The sequence below is a fragment of the Cheilinus undulatus genome, linkage group 18 (assembly GCF_018320785.1).
Source record: "Cheilinus undulatus linkage group 18, ASM1832078v1, whole genome shotgun sequence".
Taxonomy (NCBI): Eukaryota; Metazoa; Chordata; class Actinopteri; order Labriformes; family Labridae; genus Cheilinus; species Cheilinus undulatus.
In genome coordinates, this window is record NC_054882.1 from 29,650,688 (window position 1) to 29,673,904 (window position 23,217).

A 23,217-nucleotide genomic window follows, 5' to 3' on the forward strand; every position below is an offset into this window, starting at 1 on the left:
GTCGCTGACAGATCTCCATTTCTACTTTACATCCAAAAACGGCTTTCACAGCTAACCTGTGTTTCCTGGACCATTCTCCAGCCTGCGTCACTAGCCTATATTCCTCAGTCATGATCCCCCAAATTTGTTCTCCAACTCAACAGGCAAATTAAACTTTAAGGCCTGGGATGTGTTTATAACAGGAACGTCTAGAACTGCATTCTTGGCATTAAAGAAGATTTTCTCAAAAGTTACACACACTCTTAAAAAGAGCCCTGAGTGGTCATAGAGCATAAGGACAAAATTTGTGGCTTCTGAGTCTAAGCTATGCAGAACTTCGAGGAAGTGTTATAGCAGCTAAAGTGGCTTACCATCTGTGGTTTCCTCTCCAACTAAAGGCTGACCCTGTCCATGGCCGTAGGCTGCAAACACAGAGACCTGATAACGTGTTTCTGGGGTGAGTCCATCCAGAACTGTGGCTGTTGTGTCTCCTGGGATTGTCTTTTCCCCCTCCTCGTCAGTGAACTGAGACTTCCACCTGATCCGATATTGACGAACGTTACCTGGGGCCGCGGTCCAGGACACAGCAAAACTGCTCTCAGTGACGTCGCTTGTTACCAAGTCTCTGGGTGAACCAAGCTCTGTGGAGTTACAAGAAGGAACAGCGTTAATGGAAAAGAAGCAGCACTGCAGGCTACTTCTTGTCCTTAATTTTTTTTTCTTTTTTTCTGTAGTTGGACTACACTGTGTTAGTACTGAGGCACAAACATGTTTTGAACACATGGTATCGACTTCCAGCACAGCTATCAGGAGTTTTGAGAAAGTGGACAAGACACAAGCAGTGAAACACAAAGAAATCCAGATGATAAATCACCATCAATGGCTCATATGTCTCTGTTTTAACCCCTTAGAATCCATTTGACTGAGCTGATTCTTCCCTTCATAATTACAGACTGTTGCAAAAAATCTCTGCAAAACTAATCACAAATCACATATCCTCAGTGCCTCTCCAGGCAGCACTCTAATTTTCCATAGAAACAGACGAAACCTGATCCACAAAAGTGCGTTTTCTACAAATGCAGATGTTGCGCTCTCCCTCTCCCTCCGTCCCACACTTTTCCCAAGAGACCTTCTGAAAGGAAAAAAGGGAAAGAAATACAGTAGAGGGAATTTGTGGTGGTGTTTCATGACCCACAGCCAGCACATGCTTGGCTGAGAGGGATGCCCATAGAGCGATGGACTCTCATCACTCCGGTCTGGCTGCCATTCAGAGGAACCAGGACAAACCAGCCTCCCACACAACCTCTGGGATCCTGATCCTTACTCAAGCCCCTAAGCCCCTGCATGCCAGTACCTAATGGCAAAATAATTACAGGGAGAAAAGTGCAGCAGGGTGGTCTATCTTAAACATCCCTCATCAAACCTCAGCAGATGCATCACAAATCAACCACAGGAGCAAAGCATGATAAATCTCAACTGTTGATCAACCGTAGAGCAGAACCTCCAGTCACTGCATCTATATGTAGACAGATGAGTCCATAAGACGAACAGAAAACCAATCTGAACAGGAGCAGCCATGGACACCAAGCAGAGCAAAACACACCTTGAGAGCAGAGGATGTGAAGAGAAATGAGTAGAAACAGCGACTGACTAATGAAGAGTTCCAGATTTTGGAGGACCATGAAAACAGCGTGGGCCACTTATAAAAACCCAAATCAATCCATCAGACGGGCTATCTTTGCCAAGAGCAGAGGATAACCTTGACTGACTTTTCCGTCTGTGTGTGAATCAAGGACGAAAGGATCACAAGATAATGACTTCTGCAGACAGTGGCTCGCTTTTCATCAGTACTCACCAATCGGGTAAAGAGAAGGGGCGACACAAAGCACTCATACATTAAACACATGGTCTACAGGCCTTGCAAAAACTCCAGTTTGCATTTTTTATAAGCATTAACCCAATATTCAACATCCAGCACACTGATACGTAACTGTATGGCTGAAACAATCAATGACAGAGGGGAATTGGAGTGGTTGTATAAATATACAGATCAGGACAAAATTATTAGCCTCCCCATGAAAATTTCAGTTTTCTTCCAGTATGTCCCAAGCGCTGTTTAATTTTAACACAGCTTTTCAAACATCCTAGGTTTATTTTGGATTCTTACATTATTTTATTTGCATAAAGAAAAAAAATACCTTCACAAAAACTAAAAACTACCCAGACCCAGCTTTGCTGATGACTGCTTGAGGGATGGTGTTCTTTGGGTTATACGCCTCTCCCTTCTTTCTCCAAACGTAAGCAACATCTCTATGGCCAAAGCACTCTAGTTTCATCTCATCTGACCAAAGGACATGCTACAAGTATGCAGAATCTTTCTCGATGTTGTCCTTAGTATACTTCCATCTGGCTTGAAGGTTTCTCTTCTGCAGAAGTGGAGTTTTTCTTTGTCTGCAACCTCTCACTCCATTCCTGTGCAGGACTCTAGTGGTTGTCTTCTTTGAGACTACAATTCCTGACATAGCTAAGTCATTCACTCATGTCTTGGCAGTTGTTCTGGGGCCTTTAGACACATCTCTCACTAGTTTTCTTTCCAGAGTCTTTGAAAGCATTCTCTTCCTACCTTTGTCAGGTTTGCTCTGTACTATGTGGCTCTCTTTGAATTCCTTGATGATTCTTCTCACTCCAGTTTTTGACACCTGGGAATGATCCTTCGATCTTTCCCTCCTTCTTGAGCAGCAACAATTATTTTTCTCAAGTCTAGACAGATTTCTTTTGTTTTTGCCACAATGCTTTTTTAAGTGACAGCTCAAAACCCTTATTCAATTTTTTATATTGTGTGTAAATTGGAATATAAGCTTCAGTTTTATCTTGCTTTTGCATGCTTTAAGCATTATAGAGCTAAATCACATTAATTTGTTCCATGTGCAAAAGCATCCAAAATAAAGCTAGGATGTTTGGAAATAAATGTGTTAAAAATTTCTTGCTCTGTTCAACAGCTTTTTGAAAATGCTTGGGGAAAACTGAAATTTTCATAGAGGGATTAATAATTTCATCCTCATCTGTAAAACCACATAATTTGTTGCTAATAAAAACATTCAGGATCTTCCTCTCAGCTCCCAAACTAATTCCCACCCTTAAAGCAGAAGAGTACTCTCAAATTAAAATATTTGACAAGTCCAGATCACAAGTTCACAGCCTCACCCTCTTTTAGAGAAAACCACATGTGACATAACTGTGGATCATCTGAGAGATTCACTCCAGGCCATGTGCTGGCATTACCTTCACATCTGCAGCCAAAGATGTCTTAGCTTGAAAATACAAATGGCTGCACCTATTAGAATAATGCCTGAAGGCGATAGAAATCACATAAAAACACGACAAGCTCATGCTGGGAAAATAACTATAATGATTTTCTGTGGCTGAGATCTGACAGCATTAGGCGACTGTCTATCTTGGGTCACAGCCTTGGAACAGCTATTTGGTTTTTAGAGTAAAAAAGTAGACAGAAACTGTGTAAAAGGATCAAACTTTCTCTGCAAACTCCTTAGAAATGAATGCAGGAAATACATCGTTACTACAGAGTGCCATCTCAGCACTGGCACCAGGTTTTAAACTTCCTTACTTTATTGCTTTTGGTTCGCTTACGCATACATCAGAGCCACAAAGATGAAGCCGTCAGTGTCTATGTGCCAAAGTTGCCTGTCTCTGTCCTTTTACCTCAAAGGACCTTAACAGAGGTGGGGAAAAACAGTCTGGGAGTGCAAATGGAGCAGCCTGCGTCAGCCTAAAATCTCTTCAAGGCATCAGTTTCATAGAAAATCAAACCAAGATGTGACAGTTTCACCTGGTGAAGAGCTTCTCTTCAAGTTAAAGATTAAGAAAAGGTCCTGCAGGCACGTTAGGAATCATTTGTTGGGTCATGCAACTGGTTAATTATTTGAGGATTCGATACAATGGCTGCTTCAGGGGTTGAGTATTTGACCTCTCAGTTATGGGTGGAGCTTTTTATCCACCAGGCCACCCTGAAGCATTGTAGTTCACATAATCTTTGAAGTAACCCTTATTCTACTATTTTTTGCACTCTCTCTCTGTCTCTGCCTGTCCTTTGCCCCACCCCGGAGGAAAATGAACAGACAGTTCTCACTGTGACCAGACAGCTCAGACAGCTTTCAAGGTCCCCTAAGGTAACATCTTCCACATGTCGGATAAAACACTCTATCCTGAAGAAAACAATTTTGCCCTGTTTGTTTAGAATTTCCACATGTGCAACATTCATCCAAGCATTTGCTATGACACCTTTCTTTCCTTCTTCTGAGTCATTCTGAGATGTTAAAACCGTCCTATTCAGGGCTCCTGTATATGCTACCATTCACCGTTGGCCACAAGGGAGGGCTTTGTGCAGGCCACTCTCTTCCAGTTCTCGCCTACATGGACTTCACAGAGAGGGTCACTCAAAGTGAGTGACACTCCAAACAATGAGATCAGTGTTGAGGCATGCTGACGTCATGACAGCTTAATGGAGCTTGCTAAACAAAGTGCTTTGTCATGGAGCACTTTCCTGTGGGGGTGTCTGGTTGATGACAGCACAGAATCGACATGTGGAAACAAATTCTAACACCACAACCAAGCTTTTTGGTTAGTGTGGGAATGGAAAAAAATGAGGTAGAAGTGGAAAAGACAAGAAAATAGATTCATAATATCCCAGTCTTGAATCAATCAGTAGAAATGTGTTGATTTTTAAACCCGGTGGATGGGTTTATATGTTCTGCAAGACACTGTGTACAGTATACAATATTGTGAACACACTAAGTACCAAGGAACTTCATAGCTAAGCCATGATGTGCATATATGTCAGGATGCCAGAAAATAAAGAAGAAGTTGAGACAACTTTAAGGGAAATATTTGAAATAATTACAACCAAAAAGCCCAAGCTGAGCACAAAGTGGAAAAAACTGGGTTAAGAGTGGCAACAAAAGTGGCAAAAATGGGCCCTAAAAGTGGTGGAAAGGGGTTACAAGTGGCAAAAAGTAAGTTTAAATTAGCAAAAATAAACGTAACAAGTAGTGAGAAGCAATCAAAAGGGGCCAAAATGGGAATAGAACATGGATAAAGAAGGGGTTAAGTGTGGCAAAAATAGGGTTACCAGATGCAAAACAGGGTGAAGTGGGCAAATTGGTTAAAAGTGGCAAAAACAGGCAGAAAAAGTGGAGAAAAGTTGTTAAAAAGAGGCATATGGGTGAAAGAGGTAATAAATGGCCAGCAAAAGTGATGAAATAGGATTTTAAAAAGAGCAAAAATGAGTTAAATGTCAAAAATGGGCCTAAAAAGTGGTTAAAAATGGCTAAAACAAATTATTTCAACATCAGAACCCAGTATGTTTGACACTCTCTTTAGCTCCAAAATTGGGTAACTGTTAGCCGGGATGCATGTTAGCACCAAAGCTACTGATCCAACACACAGTGATACCATCAATAAATCACAACTGGGGAGGGCCCATTGACTGGGTTTGTCAGGGGCCCAGACAGTTTTGCGGGCAGACCTGCCCAGTAGTGACGACTTCACTACTACAGGACATCAACATAAACGCTCCTCTATAGAGATCTTGATAAATAGTATAGATTTGATGTGTCCCAGGCATAGAACTGCTCTTAAAAGATGAAACCATTTTAATCAGAGCAATATGCAGACATGGTTAAAGACAGCAGCCAAAGGTACAACGTGATAATGTCATTTAGCAGATGCTTTTGTCCAAAGCAACGTTCACATGAGATTAAGTACGACAAAAGCAAAGATCTAGACAGGAGGAGACAACATCAGCAGGTGCCACAAAGTGCTTCAAGTCCAATTTAATGAAGGTGCTGCCATGCAATGCTAAGGAACTTTTTTTTTTCATTTATCAACATCAGCAAGAAACAATCGTTAACACGAGACCTCTCATTATCACCATCAATCAAATTGTCTTTGCCAGCAAACAATGACCAACGTACCAAGTGCTGGGTCGCTCAGAAAGAAGTAGAGTGGGACAGACCAAGCCAACTGTATTTGGGAGACTCATTCTCCCACTTCTAAAGCTAACACACTTAAAGCTCACAGCCTTTTTGTGAGCAATAAGGCAAACGAGTTTTCATTCTAGTGCCAAGGCATGGCTATTGGAGATTTATCCAGAACAATATTTGGTTCTAACGCTTCACTGTCAGGCTAGCCACACTTGTCCCAACTAGGCTTTTTGTATTAGTCTATTTGTGTGTAGCTTTCATAATAAAACACGATACACATCTCTCTAACCTTTCAACATCAACAGCACTGCTTTGAAATAACCTCTCTGCCCCATCTATAAAACTATAATCCATAGACAGAGGAAAGATAACAAACCACTGACATTTATCTTTTTCTTGAGAGTTCCAATTTATATTTTCAGCTGATCTGCTCTTAAAGTGGTAGTTTCTATTGTCAAATATCGCTCATTTCTCTTAAAAGCCACTGTAATACAATACTTTCTATGTCTCAGACAGTCAAAGATGTAAAGGTATTACTAGGGAGCCATATGGCTGTCCAAGTCTGTTCCAAGCCACTCCATAAGTTTTCAAGGTTTACAAGCATCCCCCACCCATTTCCATCTCACTTGCCTTCAGGGCGGCAAAGCCACTTTTACATACACTCTGTGCCAAAAGAAATAAAGCAAGTGCCACATTCCTGTCTCTTGCCCTGCAACCACAGCCCATATACCCAACCAACCTTGCAAAGTAAAAGCTAAACTTCCTTAATTCTGATGTAGTCATCCGTGAGAAATACTGGATGTTACACTCTTGAGTAGACTAAGAGGAAGACAGCTTATTTAATTTTGGTAGCATCATCTTACAAACTTGATTAACCACTAATGATAAAAACAACAAATGCTCTTGTCTTATCTTTGAGCTGCTTTAGTATATCATAGAAACTGCAAACAGTAGTAGCCACTGGCCTTGAGACTAAAGAGACCAGTGTGAAAGGTTTTAAAGCAAATATCAGTGATAACAGCGTTCTTCCTTACCTTCCAGGGTCGTTCCTGTACCCAGAAGAGGATCGCCCATACCAGAGGAGTAGCGAGCACTAACAAAAAGTTCATATTCAGTTGCTGGTTGGAGGTTCTTCAGCAAAGCCTCAGTTGTATCTCCCTTGACAGATATCTCCTTCTTTTCGCCTCCTTCAGCAGGTTTAAAGGCGATGCGGTACTGAAGGACATTTCCTGGAGCAGCTTGCCATGCCAGTTTCATTGTGGATGTCGTCTCATCAAAGACCCGAAGGTCACGAGGAGAACCACGGACTGAAAGAAAGAGTAATAGATTAGTTATCAATATCCAATGCAAAGACAAGTTCCACAAAACTTCCTGAAACATTTCATGCTTACCTTCCTTGGTGGTGCCATCTGTTTGCATGTCATCCCCCATGCCTGTAGGATACTCAGCAGACACAGACACTCGGTAGGTAGTAAGAGGGAAAAGCTCCTGGAGAACTATGGTAGTCTCTGGTCCAATGGTTTGAGCCTCAAGATTTTCCCCACCACCACTCAGTGGGATATAGGACAAGCGATACCTTACCACCGAGCCTGGAGCAGCTTCCCATGACACCCTGAAACTGTCAGTTGTCTCTTCTGAAACTCGAAGGTTTCGAACAGATCCTTGTTCTGAAAAAGGAAAGAAAAATTAGATCCAAAACAAAGCCAGTTTGATCCTAAATAGGAACAAATTGTTGCAACTTTTGGCTTGGTTTAAGAATGTGTCTCTTACCTTCTAGGGTGGTCTCTTCCCCTATCAACGGGAAACTGTCTCCTTTGTCATATTGTGAAATCACATTGACCTCATATGTAGTGAGGGGATAAAGTCGGAGCAAGACGGCTGTTGTGGTATCACCAGGCACTGCGAGGGTAACGTAGTCTTCAGTGACATCTTCAGCCTTGCGGTAACGCACCAGGTAAGACAGGGCATTAGCAGCAGGAGGTGTCCAGGAGGTACGGAAGCTTCGGGAGGTAACCTCAGAGAACACCAAGTTAGTGGGTGGAAGCAGACCTGAAAATATAAGATTCTTTGTTGAGAATTCTGCCAAATGCCCAAATATATGAAAAGTTGAATATCAATACTTTTATGGGCTTAAGAAATTGTATATCTGTGAGAGTCCATGTGGCCACTGATGGTACATTCCTTTTTCTACCCACCCTTTGTCTAGTCCATGGATGGAATGCTAATTGATGTGAGTTTTGGGACTAAAGGCTTCTGTATCAATAAGCATATTGTGTGGTGTCATCATTCCACTGCTGGTTAGAAAAGCCACAGCTTGGAGCTGACCTTGTAAATCATAATCACAGCCAAGGCAAAATATCACTGTTGATGTAGCCACAGTGGTGTTATCACACTGTAAATGATAACATGGGCTAGTAGAGCTAATACAAGAAGCCCATATCAGATCTTTAGTTATGTTTATAAGCAGGCTATGGTTATGTGACTTGCTCAAGCCTTGCCTTTCAGTCATTTCTGCAGACTTGTGATCATAATTGCACTTTTTTGGCTCTTATTCATTTTACAATCTCTTGAATATCAGTCTAACTGACAGACAGATAATGGAGTGTCTAATGTAAGCCAACAAGACAGTACTGGCATGCTTAACAAATGGAGAGCATCCAAAACTTTTGCCTTACAGTTAGCAGTTACTGGATTTATATTCTATTATTCCACTTACTTCTCTTTTTGATTTTAAGCAGCTCCTGTTCAATCCTCAGACAGATGGACTGAGTCAGCTCTTTAGAAATCCTCTGGAATGCATCAAAGTCCTCCACCTCAAATACATGATTTTCTGATGGGGGATTAGCAATGGCTTCCAGCTCTGACCTCACTGCATCCTTTACACCAACAGCAAAGATCTCCACATCAATATTCCTCAAGTTTGTTGCCGCATCTTTAAATGAGTCAGATGACTTTCCGTCTGTGATCAGGACCATGACGCGAGGAACATTCTCTCTTGCACCACGGGTAGGGATGAAAATCTTCTCCCTGACGTAGGTCATGGCTCTACCTGTGTTCGTCGAGCCTCCACGGTAGGGGAAAGTGCGCACAGCTTTGACGACAGCATTAATGTCATGATGGGTGTTGAGGGCAAACTCAGTATGTGGATCACGACTGTACTGGACCAAGCTCAGTTGGACCTTGTTGGGTCCGATGTCGAAGGAATTCACAAGAACTTCCAAAAAGGCACGAACTTTGGCAAAGTTTTGTAATCCAATACTGTACGAGCCGTCAACCAGTAGGACCACATCAGCCTGCACATCCACCTCCAAAGAGCACTCTTGAAAAAGAAAATTGATTTGTTAAGGGCTTTGAATGGCATCCATGAAGGAAAAGAGGCACATATAGTATGTTCAATCATTAAAGTCAAGCAAAGATGACAACAAATCCTCTTACCTGTTGACACCTTGACAGGCTGGGTTTTCTCCATTGCCATGATAGGTTCACTAGGTGTCAGACCTTTGAGAGCATACAGGCTGATCTCATATTCAGTTTCAGGGGAAAGGTCACGAACAATGATGGTTGTCTGGGCAGGTCCCATGTACAGCTCTTGACGTTTCATTCCAGGTAGCATGGGGATAAGAGTGAGCTTGTAGCCTGTAATTTCACCTAATGAGGCATCCCATGTCACCCTCATCGACTTTGATGCAATTTCAGTGACTTGCAAGTTAGAGGCTGCCTCCACCACTGGGGAAAATTGCGGAAAATGTATTAATACATATGTTTCAAGATGTATTTTGAAATGTAAAAAGTGTAATAGAGATTTTTAAGATCTTTCGACTTACTCTCCTCTCCGCTGACCAGAGCAGTGATCTGCTCATCAACACCTGAGCACACCTCTGTGATGATCCTTCTCTGTACATCTTGGATCTTGTTAAAGTTGGGAACATTGTACACATGTTTGGTGTGGGGTGTGGAGGCCATTTCTCTCAGCTCTTCCTCATCTGCTCCTTTGATACCTATAAGGGAAAAAGTGAATTTCAAAACCATTAAACAAATACTTTCCTTTCTCAACGGCTGCCTTACAGATGTTGTAGACTCTTGACAGCTTTAAAGCAGAAAAAAATGATACGACTTGACTTTTATCGAGTCAAATATGGATATTGCAATCAATGGAAAATCAAATGATTTCCGAGAACAGGCAGACCTTCACATGGGAGAATTAATTCAACTGTAAACTGGATGAAAAAACATACCTAGGACAAATACTTCCACTCCAATGTTCCTAAGCCTTCTAGCATTCTCCTCCACTGGGTCCTGGGATTTTCCATCAGTGATGATCATGGCTATCTTAGGAAAGGCCTTCCTCGATCCAGCTTCCTCTGTAAAGATGTTCCTCAGCAGGAAATCTATGGCATCACCTTAAAACAGAAATGTACATTGATAATTAAAATCACTGGCCATGCAAACCTTTACTGACTTAATTACAGCAAAAAACACATCTAGAAATTAAGCCATTTCCATCTATACAAGCACCTTACCTGTCATAGTATTTCCCCCTTTGTATGGCAGGGAGTTGATGGCTTGAAGCAGGTCTCCTCTTCTGTTGTAACGGGTAAGGGGAAACTCTGTGCGGGTATCAGTACTATACTGAACCACAGCCACTCTGGTCTTGTCCTCGCCAATGTCAAAGGCCCCTGCCATGGAGGCAATGAAGCTCCGGATATGCTTAAAATTTTCTCTGCCCACACTCCATGAGCCGTCTACCAGGAAAACCAAATCTGCAATCGCACTGACTGAACACTCTGTGCAAAGATAAGGATAAATAAGAGTTAGAAAATGAAGAAGCAGATTTAAATTTATGTTGACTTTCCATATTTAGACTGGTTCAGCTTTACAACTGGTTAACAATGGGTGTAAGCGTCTCTAAAAGGTACGTCTCAAATTAAACCACTGTCCAACGGTATGGCAGCAGCAGCTTGGAATAAGCTGTCTGTTTCTCTTCCTGTCGGTCTAAATAAAATCTACTCTTTGACAGTTAGTTGGACATCTCAGGGACATGCATTCTTACATCAAAGAAAATATCAGCCAGTGCCAAATAGTGGACTGGTATAGTCATTACAGAGGGCAGAAATGTGGCTTCACAGACTAAACATTTAGCAGAGGTTCCACCAACATTGTTCACTTGTAAACTTTGAAATCAAACAGATCCTTAAATCACTGATGAAATTCTCTGAAATATTTTAAATGGCTATTGTAACAATTGGTGGAGCTTGTGTAGTTGGACTTTAATCCTCTTCTTTAGAAGTCTGACTTTAACTTCTGCTCCTCATATTTCTCAAAAGGACATTTTTCTGATCTAAGGCTGAAACTGTTGCTTTAAAAAAGCTCAAGTCCAATCATTTGGATGGCTGTGAATTAGGAAGGAAGTGTAAAGTTTCTAGAGGAATTGAGCAGGTAGGAGAAAAAGAGATCCTGCTGTGAATTCACCCAGACTGGTGTCATGTGTTCAGATGACAGTTTGACATCAGATTAAGACAAAACTGCAACCCAACATCTTTAACAGTTTAAGGGAGGCCACTTGTTTCTAGGTGGCACAACGAATATGTCATCCCTAGACAACTCCCTCCCCTTCTCCTCTCCCTTTCTGTGACGCAAAGCAGAACCCATGTCTCCTAGATTCAAGCCTCCCTTTTCCTTTATTCTTAATGAGCCAACTGGTTTCATTTAGGGACCGATGTCTGCCCTCCCAGTCACTGTCAGATCCCTGTCTGCTTAACTGTTAGCAACCCCCACAAGCGGGTAAAATGTGGGCATGACCAAATTATTCCATCGAGGAGGAAACATGATGACAGCCGTAAAGGGAAAGATTCAATAAAAAAAAAAAAAAGAAAAGGAAAGGAAAGCAGAGGTGGGGACGGGCCTTGTTCAGGTTTTGGTCGACACCAGTGTAAACATACTCACTGATTGCATCTGCCTGTGGGGTCCTGACTCGTCCACTGGTGTTACTGGACTGAACTGAAACACAGGAAACACCAGCAAGTTAGCACCACACATTGCTACCACTGCCTCACTTTGTGATTTTACAGAGTGGAAAAATGTAAGAACATCAACACACCATAAAAGCCAGTCACCGGGATCATGCACTCATACACACACTGACCACTTGTTCAATAGCTTGTTAATACAAAACTGGTACTAGCAAGGTGTACCTGATAAAGTGGCCATTGATTGTATATCCTGATACTGCATTAGCTTCAGAATAATAGCAGTGTAAAATGTATACTTACTAGTCAGTTGACCAAAGATTGGAATACTCTCCTCTGTCCCAATAAAGGAGTTTATGGACACTGAGTAGTCCAAGTCAGGGGTCAGGTTAGTGATAGAGGTTGTGGTGGCATATGCATCCAGGGTAAAATCTCTGGCCGGTTCATCTAGGAAGAAAATTTAACATAAATGTATGTTGTTGTAAAGTATCGTAAATAATGTTCATATAAGTGTTGGGTTCAAAAACTTTAAGTACTGACTTCATAAGGACAAACCTGCATCTGATACAACTTGTATCCTGAAGCCCTCTACCCTTGACGAGGGTCTTGTCCATGACATGTCCACTGTGTTCTCATTTATAATTTTAAATTTTAAATCTGAGGGTGCTTCCACTGTAAATAAGAAAGGGAAAACTGTTAAATCACAACAAATGTGGTACATGGTATGTATAAATATAATTTTTGATCAAAGCAAATTTCCCCAAGTACAGTTAAGCATTCACATTGATCCCAACGACAAACACTTCATGACTGAAGTGGACTTGTTTGTTGTTGGGGACAAACACATAGCACTGACATCGTTTTGTGAAGGTGACAATTAAAAGAACACGTGAAAACACTGAAAAGTGTGTGAAGCCATTTTGGAGTAAAATGGCATTTGTTTGAGTTGCTCAACCTACATGGCCAGCAACTCAAGCACCGGCATACACAATATGTGGACAACTCCACGCAAACTCTATCAAAGTGCAATGTTTGAACCATCCAACACATGCTGAGTGCAGTCTTTGTAACGCATGCTCTGACCATTAACTACACTCCTAACAACGAAAATGATCTCAGCATAACACAAATACAACTCTGACTACATTCACAAGTTACTGATTATACAATGGAATCAAGGTTGCCATGAGGTTTTAAGAGTAACACTTGACAATATTGCACACCATATGTTGTATATACATTGTATATAAACATATTTCAAACAGAAAAAATGGTTTGATATTATTGGTTTAACACTCTTGACACAATGAGTGGCACACATCCATTGCAAACCTTTAAAAAAGAATACACAATTCGTCGACAAAGACCCTTGTGTACTTTTTCAGCAGTAGCAAAATGCATTAAGTACTCTTAATACTCAAAAGACTGTTCAACTAATGAAGAAAGTGTGTATGTTAAGATAAACACAAGAGAACAAACAGTGTGACAAGACCACACGTCTTTACATCGAGCTGACTCGATCACAGCATCATGCATCATGTACATGAGAAAGTTGTTTGGCTCAACAACTTTGTTTGACTGGACGGTTGTTTCCATGTACAGTGGGGACCACACAGACAGAGATGACAAACATATTTTAGAATGATATTCTTTCTTACAGTTTCTGTTACTAGTCTGGAAATGAGTCAACAATCATAAGAGAAAGGTTGTGTCTTCTTTACATGCATAAAAGTTATAATCGAGCGTTGGAAGAGTTGTTCTGGGGTCCTAAGAGGACATGCAGCCCTACAATTCATTCTACTCAAATTTGCTATGATAAGTAAATCTTGGTTGTTTTCTTGAGATCTCAACTGATTTATCCTGTTATCACTGGATAACACATCTGGTTTAAAGTCATATTCAATCATTTTCTCAGGATCCCCAGAAACTTACTCAGGAAAAATCAGTGTTCTCTCAAGATAATACCAGCTCAGATCTCAAGAAAACAACCAGACATTACTCATAATAATGGCAGAACTAAGTCAAATAAATGAATGACTGGAGTTGAGGGAAAATGTGCATAGTTACCTTTCATTAAAAAAGTTTAGTAGGTGATTCATAGCATGTCATACAGTTAGTTTTAAATCTGTTACATTCCTTTATTCACCGACAAAATAAATCCTTAATGTTTCATGCAATTTTGTAAATTAGTGTTCCGTCAAAGGCATTCTTCATAGACATTTCTCACATATTAACGTGTAGACAAGACAGAAGACAAGATGATGATCTCTTTGAGAATATGCAAACTGTTAAGGAGGTTACTGTGATATTCAGTGCACAGATGTCTATCAAGCCCTAATATGTCAAAAGTTATACCAACGGTGGCATATCATGATAAGGGTGATGTTGGCAAGACAATACGCATGCGTGACACAAAACAGCAATTCTGCAATGTAGGAGCATGCTAATGTAAGAATGACAGTGCCATGAAAGGCAAGAATATCATTGTAAAATACACTTTATGGAGGAAGCCATAGCTTGGGACACACTGAATGCACAGGCAGATGACAAACAGGAGCCCACCAAATGATCAAAAACTTGGATCAGAGGATCACCAACCTGACATATCAATTCAAGGAGCCCGGATGGACTGCTTCCCCCCGTTTTCTCCGCGAGTACTCATCTCCAACATCAAAATGGTATGTAAGGGTGTGAGTGTGTAGGAGTGAGGTGGTGGGTTGCAAGTAGCAATGTGATGTATGTTTGGATTTTGCGGATTGAAAAAAAAAAAACCTCCCACAATTGTTCACGATGGTTTTAGCACCTCAGTCTTTAAACATATGTCTTCCAGGTTTTATGTATTTAAGATAAACAAAGGCAGTTTTGTCAAAATAATCTCAGGTATGTCTTTTGGGACCTTGCGGTTGCTTTTGTTATGTGGATGTCTGTCCCATCAGTTCCTAATAATGGACACTTCTGGCTCTCTGGGGCCAGAGTCTGGCTACTGTTCTGTTAGCAACCTCAGTCAGAGGCCAGCACACCAGCCAGCCAGCTATCCTGGCTGGAGCTACTGCCAGGAGGAAAAACCAAGAGGAGGAGGAAAGAACACCGACTCTCCCAAAGAGGCAGGACAGATGCCAAAGTAATTCCACAACATGTGCTGACATTAAACACCGCTGCATATTAACTTTCCATATGTACTGCAATTCAGCGTTTTTGCAAAAGCCCGCAAAAGAAGCCCTAGAAAGGCTCTTTGTCTATGTGCTGTCTGAGGATTAATTTGCTGTTCTCATATTTCATCTTTCCATGATTCCGTTAGTGGAGATATGTGAGGGGAGACGTTAGACTCCTCTCATCCCGGCAGAGAGCTTTCAAAAGGAAAAATAAAAAAAGGTTTCCATACCATATTTCCACATTTGCTATTTTATTGGACTGAAATATTTGCATTAGAAATTACTCTGAGTCATTTTATGTCAAATTGACTGATGGACTGTTAACAGTCTATAGCATGTTACCTGTTATTACATGTACAGCAATAAGTATTAAACAGATCATAAACAGTAATATATATGAGCACAAAACAGAGTTGGAAATTGACAAAGTTTTAAGGAATGTCAACTAAAGAGCAGTGTTTAAAGCTCTTGTGAGGAACTCTTGTGGTTTTTGCTGATTTTGGTGCCATCTCAGTACTGCAGAGTGGTGCAGGGATGAGTCCTGAAACACAGAAGTAAGCTAGCATTTTACCACCTTCGATTCCGTTGTGCAAGGGATTTTTGACTGCATTTAAATGCCTGAAATAAGGTCTGTGGTGAACACAAGCTTAAGAGACTTTAACATTTTTTTCTACAACATCAAATGCATCAGGAGAGTGCCCGCTTTTGAAATGTATATCTTTTTGCCTCTTAACAAATGCGGTTGCTAAAGAGCAGCTAACTAGGACTAGAGTGTTTGTTGGGATCATTATACATCATCACAGAAACTACCCATATCCTCGCACAAGACACGTGGGTGATGACGTTAAATTCAGTCGACGTGTTGTAGTTCAATATAACATAACATTAGCTTTTTACTTTCATCCATTATATCTAAAAAACAAATATGATACTTACATTATTGAGTCATGAAGATAATCTTTATGAACAAAACGTGTACATTTCACTAACTTATTGGACACAGTTCTTATTTTCTGCAATGATTTTAAAAAAACCTTGAAAAATTACATAGGCTCGCCGCTGAGGGAAGCCATGCAACGCTAACTTCTGGGTTACTCTACAGTAGACTAGTGTTCCTTAGATACTTCTTAAGCTGTTCTCTTTCAACAAATGTATCACTCATTTATTAAGGTAGTCTGACACCTACCCTGTGGCAGCCATTTCCAGGATAAATAAAAACTATATAGAAGAATCAGTCTTGTCACTTATGGTCTGGTTTGCTTTTTCTGGTCATAAAAGACATGAGTATTAATTTCAGACAGTTTCATAACCGCCTAAAAAATCCTCTCAAGAGCTTTAAGCACTTGCGGTTAACTTTTCCATTTCAATTACACATTTTAACTCTCAACAGCAGACCTTCCATGAGGATATTTCCCATTCTGATACTTGCATTACATTCCTTTTCAGACTAATGAAACGCAGTTGAAAGTTTTTTCAAGGATTTTAAATACACTCCTGCACAGAGACTGTTTTTGCACGAGTATCAACCAGCTTCAGAGCCATCAACGAGCTTAAAACCCTGCACCACTGCACCGCTGTGGAGAAATGATCAGGTTAACAATTTCCTACTACAACCTCAGCATAATCATAATAACTCAAAAATATGTGATGTAGCATTGCAGTGGCTAATTACCGAGGACTGGGCATTCATCCAAATTTTGCTTTGGAAAAAGTGCTAAGACTTGCTGTCATAAAACTCAAACAGTTACAGCCTTGCTAAAGCATTTATGGGGAAACATTAAGCCATGAAACAGACTTTTGTTCTATTTTGTGCCCTGCTGTTTAATGCTCTTAATTAGAAATATGATATAAAATAAGTTTACTGTGCTTGCTTTCATACAGCTGCCAAATCCAGATGAGAAAATTGCTTCAAAAGTATTTGTTAATGCATCTGAATTACAGGCACGCAAATTTAATCTGGATTTGGATTTCACATCAAAGTCCATAATCAGCACTGACAGATAAATCTGGCAAAAATATGCTACAAATAAGGATTGTGAGAATGCCCATCACCAAAGAATCAGCCAGTAGTCCAAGAGTCACATAATCAAATGGCATACACATGAAATAAGATCACTTTATTCACATTATCAAGACAGATATTTCATTTCCCCTATAATGATTCTTGAACAGTAAAGTAAAAGGCTAATCTCTGTAATATAATCAACCAGTGAGGATATAAAGGTGAAAGAAAAGAAGCAGGAGATAAAGAGACAGAGTGGTGCAGTATATGAGTGTTCAGAGGCCAGATGGTTTCGTTTACCTTGAGCATCTATGCAGGATATCAGGGCTGCAAGGAACGCAGCCGAGGCCAGTAACAACCCTATCTTCATGTTTGGCCCTTAAGGGTCAGCAGCGCATTAACCACTCTGCAGACAAGAAAGAAAAAGTGTTAACGCTGCAGATCTAGCTCACTTTGTTAGTGTGGTGAGAGACCAGTCACCACATGCTGTGGATACATCTATGTCTAATTTACTGCTGCGCATACAAAGACAGATTTAGATTTTGCTGAAGAATGGCCAGTTTGCCTTCAAACCAAAACCACATAATGGATAACATGTGTGTTCCAAGCATCCATGATTATTTTATAATTACACTGGCTCAATATTTGTAGCTCTTATTATTTAATCATTGCTTTCTTTTATGGAAGAAAAACTGCAAGACCCATCTAAACTTTCTTACACAATGAATGCCACACCTTACTGCCTTTAGCTGACGCCCATACCCTGAGGTGCTACTTAGTGGTGATATAGTATAAGCGTTAAGTAATTAGGGTTTAAAACACTCACACTCATTTGACTGTATGCACAATCTCACTTATAATTCAACTAATGATGTTTTAAATGTAATAATTGGGAATTAATCTCAATCCATAGTCACACAAGCAATATAATTCTTGTTAAATTTAAGAACTGCTTATACCCAGTTCCAAACAACCTCTACTTTAAATTGACCTATTTATTGACTGTTGTACTATCACATCACATGCATCTATGAGGTATCGTTTCCCTCACACCAGAGGTGTTTATTATAATCAACGGTAAGATAAGAGTCTTCCTGAAGGAAAAGTAGACTGCTTCCACACATTATAGCTTGATTTCAGCTTCTGAGAGTTTTACCACGAGCTGCGTGCCCCGCCTGGTGCACGAGCCATGAAACTGCAGCTACAGGAGCTCACACTTAAAAGGTTCATTTAAGCAAAATGACTGAAAGCATCAAATGTGAAAGCACACTGTTTTTTGCGTATTTTCCAGAGGATATTAAGAGTTTATAACCTATTATCAGTCATCTTTACATCCGGATTTCGAACGTTTTGAGATTTAATGTTTTGACCAAGAATATTCTATTTGGAAAGTAATTTGGGACGTGCATGCTTACAAAGTCATCTTGCGTTTAAAAGTAAATCAAACGTAAAGTGCTAAAAAAAAATGGAAAACGCGCCTAAATGTTAAAAAAAAACCCTACAAATTATTACTTCCTATTCTACTCTAAAATGTTAATTAACTTTTAAGTAAAAGTCTGTGTACTCACCAATTCAACCCCCCTTAAAATCAACCGACCAAATGTGCAGCCTGCTGGAAGCCTCCCCCTCTGGAAAGTGAGAGAAAAGTTTCAGGAGCTGCGAAAGGACCCCTCTCCTCCTCTCTCTGGCTACTGGAAGCTCCGCCAGCAGATGTCCAAGAAGGAAAAGCCTCTTTCCAAGTGGGAAGAATCTTTCCACCATCGGCTACTTAATAGGGGGCAGTCCCCAGCTCTCAGTTTACCATCAGATGGGCTTCTTACGAAACCTCTGCCTGTCAAATGATGCATGTCCCCCGCTAAGACCGATCCACTGTTTGGAAATTACATTTTTGCCTGCATTCTTTTGGTCTGGTGATTTAATGAGTTTCCAGAGCCAGTGCGACTTCACAGGAGGGCACCAGTTGGCTAGACAACACTCAGAGATGAAGTGTCATTTATGGGCAACAGGCAACCTTAGAAAGTCTATTTACTCTACCGTTTAACACAATTAGCTTGATTTGTTATACCTAAAACGACATTAGCTAGCGTGGTCTTTCTTGCAAGCGTAAACGACGCTTCAATGTATAATTAAGCAAACTATCCAATTAATTTTATACGTATTTTAAAATGTCTTGCTCAAATGAAATAGTCCTTTGTTGGATAAATACAAGAATTTCTGAATCATTCTTAGACACATTGTGACTTCTTCTAAATTATTAGAATTTGGCGCCATCTAGCGGTCAAACTAAATACAGATAAATGCGCATGTCAATGACAGAAACACAATCATTTATACACACCAAGCTTGATAAAATCACAAAATTCAAAGATTTTATTTGTTTTATTTAACTTCATCTCATGATTTGTACAATGAATAAATATCTATTTCTTTCATAATTTATAAACATTGTTATTACCGACAGGACAAATAGTTTCCTAGATACCAAAACTTGAAGAGCACATGCATGATTGTTCCATCACATTGTAAAGCCACTGTTTCACTGTGGCTTCTTGGGCATTGCAGCGCTGAAGAGCTCATACACAACATATCCACTCCCTGTGAAGAGATCAAACATGTGTTATAGATGTGACTGGGATATAACACACACATTGTCCTCAGTTCAAACATCCCTTTATGATGCATTGTGAAATTACAGTTATTTTACTTTAAAAGCCAGTTATGATGTGCTCACTGCTATTGAAATGTTTCTTTCTTTCCAAAACAGACTGAGACATCTGGTATGAGTCTGACTCAACAAATCTCAGACAAAAAAATGCAGCATACCAAAGGCAGTGAGAGTCATTGTGGCTCTGAAGAGCAGAGCGTCCTTTGTCCCACCCTTCAGATGGATAGGTATACCATTGTCCTCCTGTTCAAAGAGAAACAAGTTAATAGGTAGAATTTTTTTTTTGTTGAATTAATTTGTAATTTATATTAAGAACTCTTGTGTGTTTCTGGCTCTAGCTTTCAAGAGTATTCAAAATTTTGTCTAGCTCATCTCTATTTAACCACAGCAATTAAGTGGTGGCATACAGTACTCTATGCAATGAAGCAGTGCTTGATCTGGGATTTAGAAGCATGTGTAAGCCATCTATCAAATACGTCTACAGATATTTCTAGCGCTATGCAAGGATCAGCAAAGCCTGCCACATTGGAACTTTGTTTTTGCAATGGATTTTTAATTAGCAGCTTGCAAGCAAGATTAGTGTAACTCAAGTCTCTGCTAGAGTTGAAGGTCTTTTTAACATTTTAGGGGCAAGCCCCACCAATACTTATCTGTCAGGCTACAAAGAGGACACAATTAGATTCTGTCTCCAGAACCTGGGGATAGAGTAGAAACTTTAACATTATCATTATCTGTATCAAAATCTCTCATTCTCTGTGATGCTATAAACACTGAAAAATGAAAACAAAGTTGGCAAACCACAACTCCAGAAGGCACGTGATTACTTTAAAAACTAGGAAAAGTGTGCCCACAAAGTACTTGGAGGTTACACATTTTTACACTAAGTAAAAAAAAAAATACTTTTAAAATACTTCACTAAATAGTTACACTCTTAGGGTTGATGAGCAGATGCAGAAACAAATCACCAAATGTAAAGCCATTGTGCTGGTATGCTGTGAGAAGTAGGGCTGAACGATATATGGTTTTTCAAATTCAACTGCGATGTGTGCGTTGTTAGTCACGTGACTTTCTGCCGTCACACTGCCACTTCTGTGTTGTCCAGGGGAAACTAAAGATGGAGCTTTCTCATTCCTGTGGCTAACTCCACTATAAAAGTCTCAGACTCTTCTGTGTAGGAAGAGGCTGTGTCTACCGCAAAAAATATTCACACAACAGGTGACCCTGCTGCTGTCAAAGGTACACCCACATGACACTCAAAGCAGACGCCCAGTCACACCAGGCCGGAGCTGCAGGTGTCTACTGCAGTGAGAGTCAGAGCATCTGAACATTTGCTTAATTAGAAGTTACACTTACAGGGCTGATTATTAAACACATATTTTAATGTCATAATAAACACTTTGGTACAAAATTTTAAAAAAGTGTATATTTTCAAGGTTTAGAAAGAAACATGCCAAAGGAGCACCTTTACTAACTCCAAACCATTCCTTCTCCTCCGTGTCAGAAATGCTGTTAGACGGCAGTGTGTGATGAAAAGGGGTTTCAAGACTGTTTTAAAAGTAGATTAAAGGCAGTGGAGGAAGATCCATCAGGTTGTAGATGTTCTGACTGATGACATTCTGATCTGTGACCCTGGATTGGTTGATTGATGTTTATATGTTTAATGTTGTCTGCAACTCTGTAAATTGTTAAACCGCCTGTCTTGGCCAGGACTCCCTTGTAAATGAGATTCTTAATCTCAATGAGGCTTTCCTGGTAAAATAAATCTACATAAAATAAGTAATCCTAAAATAACTTAAATACAAAAATTAAACTAAATAATGATTTTTTTTAATTAAAATTTGAATTAATGTAAATCAAAATATACTGCATTCTTCAGGCATATGTTCATTTTATTATAAAATTGCAATATATGTCATAGAAAGACAAATATTGCAATGTTTTTTTTTATCCAATATCATTCAGTCCTGATAGGAAGTGTTCAAAGTTAAGTTCTTCATCTGGCCACTGTCCCTGGGACTTACACAAACCACATCGCCTCTGCAACACTATTAACAAGACCAGATGGAACACTGATAGGATCATACCTTGTGTCCTAAATAGGGTAGCCTTACCTGAAACATTTTTTGTTTTTGTTTCACTGAGTTTTCAATCTGTCTGCAAGCACTGCTGGAGATGGTCCGCCTGGAAAGCTGTCTTAATCCCTGATGACACAAAAACTCAATTTAAGATTATGTTGTTTATTTAAGCAGTTGTATTTCAAGTATGACAAACATTAAATGGCAAGTTTTTGGTACTGATACATTATGTGTATCAAGAAGCAAATGACAGAAAATACAAAGTGTCCACAGATAATGAAGAAAAGCTTTTTTGCAGTAAATTGGTTATTCAAATCAAGTGAGCTTAATAGTTTTTTAATTCAAAGCGTTTAAAAGGCAAAATGGGGACATCTTCTGGCCGGCATTCTCTACTACACGTACTATAGAAATGATCGGACAAATACAGTACTGTAAGTCAGCGCAGAGGTCACCCACTACTTTCATTTTTGGGTATTATTCAAACAGAGGTTATTCGTAATATGTAGTAAATAAATATATGTCCAGCTATCTTATATTCGTTCTTTGTTTAGTAACATATTTTACAACATCTCTGATAGGAAAAAAATCCGGATTTACAGCAACTGCTTGATTACCTATGTGCATTAAGTACTACCTTACCTCAAACTTTACCTTGATGTTATTCAAAACCCTGACGTCCGCCTTTCTCTGATACCAAAATGACGTCCCTGATGCGTGCATGACATCACGGCGCCTTGTAACAGGTGGTCAAGTGAATTTTATAGACACAGACCAAGCTAGGCGGTCGCTTTTTAGAAAGTCGACCCTTTTAGAAGTGGACTTTTCTGCTTAGTGTTTTAACACTTGATAACAACAAACTAACCCGACAACACTTGCTGCTTCATTTAACACCAAGCACTATCAACGGGTGACCGCAAAAGTAACAGTGGCACGTACAGTGACAATGAACTTATCACTAAACCGTTAAAACGTTATTACAGTGACTAGCAATGTTATGCTAGGCGACTTACGTCCGTCGAATAAAGTTTGAACGTTTAACGAAGGACCGTTACTTCACTCCGACCTAGAAAACCTTCACGATATCATTTTATTGAACCTTAATATTGTTCTAATTACACTTCACTAACAAACTAAGAGCGTTTGGCGATAAATATCTTAATTCAAACGTCTCTCTTACCAAAAGTTGCCTGTACATCCTGGAGAACTTGTTTTGTTAAACGAAAAGGTTGAGGTCCGTTAATGCACAAGGGCACTGTCAGTATGCCTTCCCACAATCCACCGGTGGACCTGTCACATCCGGTCGCGTGACATTATTATTCTTGGCAATATTTCGTAAACGATACTTATTATCCCGGTGTTGTAGTAATAAAAACACATAA

General features: G+C 39.9%; 2 protein-coding genes across 4 annotated transcripts in view; both read right to left on the reverse strand.

Moving 5' to 3' along the window:
* The window catches only part of col12a1a (collagen, type XII, alpha 1a), a 67,321-nt gene extending 48,494 nt beyond the window's left edge, over window positions 1-18,827 (reverse strand). For all 3 annotated transcript variants that reach the window (XM_041811975.1, XM_041811974.1, XM_041811976.1), the window contains exons 1-14: window positions 18,667-18,827; window positions 17,399-17,504; window positions 12,500-12,616; window positions 12,248-12,391; window positions 11,922-11,975; window positions 10,499-10,762; window positions 10,214-10,378; window positions 9,803-9,976; window positions 9,414-9,704; window positions 8,695-9,297; window positions 7,749-8,027; window positions 7,370-7,645; window positions 7,013-7,285; window positions 351-620 (exon numbers count right to left, since the gene is read on the reverse strand). In XM_041811975.1, the coding sequence (XP_041667909.1) occupies window positions 351-620; window positions 7,013-7,285; window positions 7,370-7,645; window positions 7,749-8,027; window positions 8,695-9,297; window positions 9,414-9,704; window positions 9,803-9,976; window positions 10,214-10,378; window positions 10,499-10,762; window positions 11,922-11,975; window positions 12,248-12,391; window positions 12,500-12,616; window positions 17,399-17,468 (2,980 nt within the window). In that variant the 5' untranslated portion in view covers window positions 17,469-17,504; window positions 18,667-18,827. The remainder of the gene's footprint in view (window positions 1-350; window positions 621-7,012; window positions 7,286-7,369; window positions 7,646-7,748; window positions 8,028-8,694; window positions 9,298-9,413; window positions 9,705-9,802; window positions 9,977-10,213; window positions 10,379-10,498; window positions 10,763-11,921; window positions 11,976-12,247; window positions 12,392-12,499; window positions 12,617-17,398; window positions 17,505-18,666) is intronic.
* A 618-nt stretch (window positions 18,828-19,445) lies between these two features.
* Window positions 19,446-23,136, reverse strand: LOC121525937 (cytochrome c oxidase subunit 7A2, mitochondrial-like). The gene is made up of 4 exons (XM_041812159.1): window positions 23,016-23,136; window positions 21,875-21,964; window positions 19,922-20,006; window positions 19,446-19,693 (listed from the first exon to the last, which is right to left on the reverse strand). The coding sequence occupies exons 1-4, from the start codon at window positions 23,031-23,033 to the stop codon at window positions 19,635-19,637; spliced, it is 252 nt and encodes an 83-aa protein (XP_041668093.1). The 5' UTR covers window positions 23,034-23,136; the 3' UTR covers window positions 19,446-19,634.
* Window positions 23,137-23,217: the final 81 nt, after the last annotated feature.